Source organism: Camelina sativa, chromosome 6 (assembly GCF_000633955.1).
Source record: "Camelina sativa cultivar DH55 chromosome 6, Cs, whole genome shotgun sequence".
Taxonomy (NCBI): domain Eukaryota; kingdom Viridiplantae; phylum Streptophyta; class Magnoliopsida; order Brassicales; family Brassicaceae; genus Camelina; species Camelina sativa.
Genome location: NC_025690.1, coordinates 18,999,987 through 19,006,721, shown reverse-complemented (window position 1 = coordinate 19,006,721; position 6,735 = coordinate 18,999,987). Strand labels below are relative to the sequence as shown.

Sequence of the window (6,735 nt, the reverse complement as noted above, 5' to 3'; positions counted from 1 at the left end):
TTCTTTTTTTTTTTTTTTTTTTTGTTACTCCACTCCAGACGTAAAAGTATAATTTGCTTCTCCAATGCACGAGTTCGATTCCCCAATTTGTAAACTTTCACATATATATTTTTGTAAATATTTCATATGACCACAAGGTCCACAACGCAACAGACATAAAGTGATAAAACTCGCTTCAACACTACTCGTCTTTTTTCTTCTATCGACCAAAACAAACAGTAAATAAGATCATCTTCTAGCTGATGCAATCTCGCGCATTGTCGCACCTGCGAAGTTACTACAGAAGATTATTGGTATTGCCCGTATCAGGCCATGAACGATATGTGCAAGTATTCAATCTCGTTCGTTCGATTTGCTCTTCTTCTAGCCATATACACAGAAGGGAAGGATACACCTCGAATTCGCGTGTGCCACGACTCGAATGGCTGATTAGGGAGCTTTGCAAAGAAGGTAGAATTGTAGAAGCACGTAAACTGTTCGATGAATTGCCTGAGACAGATGCGGTCACATGGACTCATGTGATTACTGGGTATATTAAGTTAGGGAATATGAGAGAAGCTAGGGAATTGTTCGATAGGGTTGATTCTAGGAAAAATGTGGTGACTTGGACTGCCATGGTTAGTGGGTACTTGAGATCTAAGCAGCTTTCTGTAGCTGAGATGCTTTTCCATGAAATGCCTGAGAGAAATGTTGTTTCTTGGAATACTATGATTGATGGGTATGCTCAGGGAGGGAGAATTGAAAAAGCCTTGAAACTGTTCGATGAAATGCCTGAGAGAAACATTGTTTCCTGGAACACGATGATTAAAGCGCTGGTGCAGCGTGGTAGGATAGATGAGGCGATGAATCTATTCGAAAGAATGCCTAAAAGGGATGTCATTTCATGGACTGCTGTGGTCGATGGTTTGGCATAGAACGGTAAGGTAGATGAAGCGAGAACGCTTTTTGATTGTATGCCTGAGAGAAATATCATTTCGTGGAATGCTATGATCACGGGTTACACACATAACAACAGGATAGATGAAGCTGACCAACTCTTTCAAGTGATACCGGAGAGGGACTTTGCTTCATGGAATACGATGATCACAGGGTTTGTACGGTATGGGAAAGTTAACAGGGCATGTGTTTTATTTGACCGGATGCCTGAAAAGAATGTTATTTCCTGGACCACGATGATTACAGGATATGTCGAGAATAGAGAAAACGAAGAAGCGCTTAAAGTATTCTCAAAGATGTTAAGGGATGGCTGTGTTAAGCCTAACGTAGGAACTTATGTGAGCATTTTAAGCGCCTGTAGTGACTTGGCTGGGCTTGTGGAGGGGCAGCAGATTCACCAGTTGATATCTAAGTCGGTTCACCAAAAGAACGAAGTTGTGACTTCAGCGCTTATTAACATGTACTCGAAATCCGGTGAACTGATTGCTGCTAGGAAACTGTTCGATAATGGACTGGTATGCGAACGGGATTTGATATCATGGAACAGTATGATTGCGGTTTATGCACTCCACGGGCATGGGAGGGAAGCAATTGAAATGTATGATCAGATGCGGAAACACGGGTTCAAACCTAGTGAGGTTACCTATCTTAATTTGCTATTTGCTTGTAGTCACGCTGGACTGGTAGAGAAAGGAATGGAGTTCTTTAAGGAGCTTGTGAGAGACGAGTCACTTCCTCTGCGAGAAGACCACTATACGTGTCTCGTGGATCTCTGTGGTCGTGCTGGTAGACTGAAAGATGTTTTAAATTTCATCAACTGTGATGAGGCTAGGCTATCAAGATCGTTCTATGGAGCGCTCTTATCCGCTTGTAATAATCACAGTGAAGTGAATATTGCTAAAGAGGTGGTGAAGAAGGTAATGGAAACAGGGTCGGATGATGCTGGGACTTATGTATTGATGTCTAATATATATGCTGCGAGCGGGAAAAGGGAAGAAGCTGCAGAGATGAGAATGAAGATGAAGGAGAAAGGGTTGAAGAAACAGCCGGGTTGCAGTTGGATTAAGATCGGGAATCAGACGCATCTTTTTGTTGTTGGAGATAAGTCACATCCTCAGTTTGTAGCCTTGGATTCGGTAGTATCCGATCTTGGCAACAAAATGAGGAAGAACAAGAACGTAACTGCAGAAGCGGGAGAAGATGAGTTCTTGGTTGTTTGAATTCCTTCTGCATACCGGAGAGGTGTTCAGGCTCTTGGTTTAAGATCGGTGAACTGACGAATTTATCCAAGCCATTTAGTGTTGGCTAAACAATTCAACTGCCCGAAGTGTCAAGACGATAAGGAAATGATATGACACAGCTTGCAGGAAATTTTCTGTTTGTAGTTGAAAATGCAACTTATAGATGACCATTTTTGTCTGTTTCGATCTTGTACCATTTATACCAGTTAGTACTGAATACTAATTCCTTGCTCTTCCTGTCAATTTTTGTCTGTTTTTCGATCTTGTACCATATAAGAAAGTTTGGTGGGTCAATTTTTGTTAATAATGCATTTCCTGTCAAATTCGAGACCTGGTGAAAGATTACTCGACACAAATTTTGTAGAGCTTTTTGACTTCAAGATGTCTTGTAAATAATGAAGAGTAACGCATCACAATTTTGAAGACCTTCACCACTGTTACAATAATGACGAGTGACACATTTTAAAAAGACTACTATTGACCACCTTCGCCGATTACAGTTCATATATAGAGAATCAAAACACCAAATAAAAAGGGAGAAGATGGCCAAATTACAAGAACAAATAAGAGAAAGCAAGAAGAAGATTAGAGGGAGATCTCACATGGTGCGTGAAACGTTCTTCCCCGACAAATCGCTTCTAGATTTTCTCCCGCGTACGAGCACAATGGTGACACTTCCACACCTATTTGGTTTTAATTTAGTAGTTTCAATTTAGTTTGGTTTACTTGGTTTAGGGCCTCTAAAAAAAGTCAAATGAATAGAAGAGTGGGATGTGCTCTTTACCAGTTGCATATAAAGGAACGGAATGTGTTAGAAATCCACCAGCTGCTATGACCCAACGTGTGTGCAGCCGTAGAACCAAGAGTCTCGCACTTTCCGGTGTGTCAAAATTCGACCCATTCGCGTTCTTCACAGGAGCAAACTCTTCCTCCCGCAATACCTACAAAGACAAGAAAAATCCGCAGAAAAAATTGAGATTCAAACAATCATGTGAATCTCGTTTTTGATGTGTTTCAAACAATATAACAGTTTGACATAACAGTACCTCGAAAAGTGCAGTAGAAGGAGCATAAGGGAAGCAATCGAATATGAACTGTTCTAGTTTCAGTCCCTCTGTGAAGCCATTTATAGACGGAATCTTCTTCTCCGCCAAATGGTAACTGGAAGAGTTTTAAAATTAGTTACTGAATATGTCAAATGTTCTCATATTGCATGATCAGTAAAAAGCATCTCACACGCTGTCTTTTTCCAACCCATTCGCAACTTGATTAAGGAAATCCAAAGTGAACATGTGTAAGCACACCTGCAACGTTTTGACATTCATTAGGAACTTGAACACATAGCCACTTCCATAACAGCACTCACTGTTTTTACAGGTTTTTGAAATAACCAATGTCTAAGTTGCATAGAAGTGGAGCAATAGCAATAATGCCAGAAACAATGGTCATAGGTATAACTTAGAAAGCCTGTAAAGAAGTTTACATTACTCCAGCAAAATTGAAGACGTCCTGTTTGTTGATTAGTTGCAGAAGCCATAGACTGGTCAAGCTCTGTGTACTCAACTACAGTCAGAGGCCCACCTTTTCCCCTCCTTACAAATACTCCAACCTTTTCCTGTGGATATGCCTGTTTTCATAACAACAAACTTCTCTGTCAAAACTAATTGCTAGAAAGTGAAAAATTATTGATGATTAGCTTGTTGAACCAATTAATTAGAAAGTTCTCTGGATATACCTTGCGCACTACTTTTGCAGCAGAAGCTGCACCTTTGTCTATGAAGTATCCCAGAAAAGTAGGGTCAGCTACTCGAACCTGATTTCCAAGATTCTTGTTTATCGTTTTAATAGTTCGAGAAGAATCGAGAAAGTACACAAATAAAGACTTGAGAGCACTGAAAGAGCTAACCAGAACATTGTCAACACCATAGCAATCCACATACTTAATCCCCCTCGAAGCCATATCTTCTAACAACCTTGACGATTGGAGAGCTGAATAAACATAGAAAAAGTTCTGATAAACAGAAAATGCTGAAGATAGTATTTCCTATAACTAGAGAAGAAGGACTAGAGAATATATACCTGCATAAACTCCCCCGTTCCCATCCGGAGCCTTGGCTAGCTAGTCACACAGAATGAAATTCATAAGGCCAATGTCTTTAAGAATAAACAGTAACTGACTATAAACCTCAAGAACCAGCATCTAAGCTTATTTCAGCTTGCTTTGAAGACACATACACTAAAAGGTGTCTCCATGATAAACTTGCCATCCTTTGAAATGCAAGGCAGGGTTCCTTGTTGGAAAAAGGTGACCTGCAGAGATCGGGATCAATATTGGTCTCCGCACACAAGGAAGAAAACAATAGAAATGCAGAAAACGTTACAGCTAAGAACCCTCTTACTTGATCTGGCTCAAGGCCAAAATACTTGTGACTGTCGAAGAATTTCTGTGTTGGTTCATGAGTAAATGGGCTGGTCATTATATACCACTGTATTGTAACTGGGCGAGTTGAACCTGCTGCAGGAAAAAAGTTATGTGAAACAAGGTACTAATGGTAGTATCGTTGTAAGGAAAAATAAAACGCAGAGTTGTAAACTTTACCCTCACTCATTGCCTGAGCAGCAAGTCTTTGGACACACAGTATCCTCTCAGCTTGAATCTGAAAAAGTGACTTCCCAGATGGCAGTCCGATATCTAAAATAATAAAACTAATCTAGTAAGGTAACAAAAGATAGAGGTAACAGTAAACATAGAAATGTTATAGAATATGTCGCATTTGCTAAAATAAGAGAATCTGAACTTGCAAAAGGCAATATGCAACAATATATAGAAGACGTACGGCAAAAACAGAGCTGAAAATGAGAACTACTTACTATAACACCCTTTGGGATCTGAACTTCCAAGTCTTGTCCCCTACAAATTTTATTTTTGTAACCAGATCATTTCATGAGCATTTTCATTTCTTTCAATGAATGTACCAACAATCACTACAATGTGGATCAAAGAGCCAATCAAAACCTATACGAAAGTAGTAATTCCCCTCTTTAATCTTGTTCAATTGGCCAACTATATCATACAACTGCAGGTAATTACACTCCCATCAATACCAACAGAAAATTATTCTCAAGGTATGAAATGCTAAAGTAAATGAAAAGAAGATAACAAGATCCTATAAAGCATCTTTAAGGTCACGTGATAACCATTCTTTCTCATGATAAGGTGGTTCACACTATCTAGAAGAAAGCACCGACGGGTTAGATATTTTAAAAGTAGTCATGATTACTACTCACATAAAGCCTTTATGACCACAATAATTTAAGTAACAGAAATCTATAAATGCAATTATATGAGTAGGTATCACGCATTATTCCAACATCATTTCAGCAATCACATCCCAATTCCAACCATAATCCGAGAATCATTAAAACCTTCTCAACAATCTTTTAGAAGTAATCCAAGAAAAGGACCCTAGAGCCTGAGAGCCATATCAATATGTTTTGTTTCCAAAGTAACAGAAAAATACCCCAAAACTGCAAGAATAAAGTAAAGGTACCTGTCCACCAGATAAAAGCACCACACCCAATTTGCCTTCGTAGATAGCTTTCAATCCCATTCTCCACCATTTTTCTCTGTCTTCCTTTGTCCTTTCATCAACCGTTGACACACAATTCTCCGGCACCGGTTCTATTGCAGCCACTGGCAACCCTAAATAAGGTCAAAAACAGAGGTCGATTAATTCTCTATATCAAAGAAAACTTTTGGTTTGAGGTCAATAATAGAGATGATGAACCTTGAGAGTGAAGGGAGCATCTGGTGATCCGATCTATTCTTGGAAGATCCAAATTCTGGAAGATGAGATAGACACATCACACTTACAATAATCCAAATCAAATGCGAAATTGAGAAAATGATTCACAGTAATTTGTAGGATCTTCAGCTAATTTTGCTGAATTAGTAGAGGAATATTTAAGATGAAAAAAAAAAAATTCGAAAATGAAACGGAGGAACTGTGTAAATTCTCCGATTCACCTCGATGTCTCTGAGGAGGAGATCTCGCTCTTCCGGTGAAAGTTCATCCCAGAGAGCGAAAACATCTTCCTGTCCGTAATCCTTGAGCCTCTCCACTAACGCCTGGTGAGGTGACCCCGTCGTCAGAGAAGGAGGAGGCATCGTCGTGACAGCTGAAGTTCCAATTTCTTCTATCTCCGTCGTTGTTGGCTCCTTCATCATCTTCGTCTATCGAAACCTTCAAACGTAAATCTCACTCTAAAATGTTCAATCTACGCGTTGGTTAGTTTTATAGCACTGAAGATGCGCGAGGGGAGAGAGAGACGAAGAAGAAGACAACAGAACAGTAGTAGTATCGTAAATGACCATAATACCCTTCTTCCTGTCTCATTCCAAGGCCCAAAGTCCTCCTCCGGCAGTTTGTTCGCCTAACCCTCTCTTTGACTCCGTAGGTTTCAACTCCTTTGAAATTAACTTCCATATAAAACAAAACATAATTGTACGTACTGTATATATACCTTCTTACTTTTATACACTGTAGAGTGTAGACCA

The 6,735-nt window shown here is 39.6% G+C and overlaps 2 protein-coding genes and 1 pseudogene across 4 annotated transcripts in view; 2 read left to right on the top strand and 1 right to left on the bottom strand.

Moving 5' to 3' along the window:
• LOC104699241 (urease accessory protein D) overlaps positions 1–44 on the top strand; it is a 2,030-nt gene extending 1,986 nt beyond the window's left edge. Inside the window, exon 8 of the mRNA XM_010414575.1 lies at positions 39–44. Within this exon, the coding sequence (XP_010412877.1) occupies positions 39–44 (6 nt within the window). The remainder of the gene's footprint in view (positions 1–38) is intronic.
• Positions 10–2,484, top strand: LOC104792258 (annotated as a pseudogene).
• The window catches only part of LOC104792257 (UDP-N-acetylglucosamine diphosphorylase 2), an 8,250-nt gene continuing 4,088 nt past the window's right edge, over positions 2,574–6,735 (bottom strand). The window contains exons 1-15 of one of the 3 annotated variants that reach the window (XM_010518369.1): positions 6,205–6,500; positions 5,966–6,020; positions 5,729–5,880; positions 5,049–5,088; positions 4,777–4,869; positions 4,577–4,692; positions 4,413–4,487; positions 4,257–4,296; positions 4,084–4,166; positions 3,913–3,990; positions 3,661–3,804; positions 3,414–3,481; positions 3,224–3,338; positions 2,962–3,118; positions 2,574–2,860 (exon numbers count right to left, since the gene is read on the bottom strand). In XM_010518369.1, the coding sequence (XP_010516671.1) occupies positions 2,763–2,860; positions 2,962–3,118; positions 3,224–3,338; positions 3,414–3,481; positions 3,661–3,804; positions 3,913–3,990; positions 4,084–4,166; positions 4,257–4,296; positions 4,413–4,487; positions 4,577–4,692; positions 4,777–4,869; positions 5,049–5,088; positions 5,729–5,880; positions 5,966–6,020; positions 6,205–6,405 (1,515 nt within the window). In that variant the 5' untranslated portion in view covers positions 6,406–6,500 and the 3' untranslated portion in view covers positions 2,574–2,762. Of the gene's footprint in view, positions 2,861–2,961; positions 3,119–3,223; positions 3,339–3,413; positions 3,482–3,660; positions 3,805–3,912; positions 3,991–4,083; positions 4,167–4,256; positions 4,297–4,412; positions 4,488–4,576; positions 4,693–4,776; positions 4,870–5,048; positions 5,089–5,728; positions 5,881–5,965; positions 6,021–6,204; positions 6,501–6,735 lie in introns of those variants that run through there. The other 2 variants (XM_010518370.1, XM_019246918.1) reach the window with 2 other exon arrangements.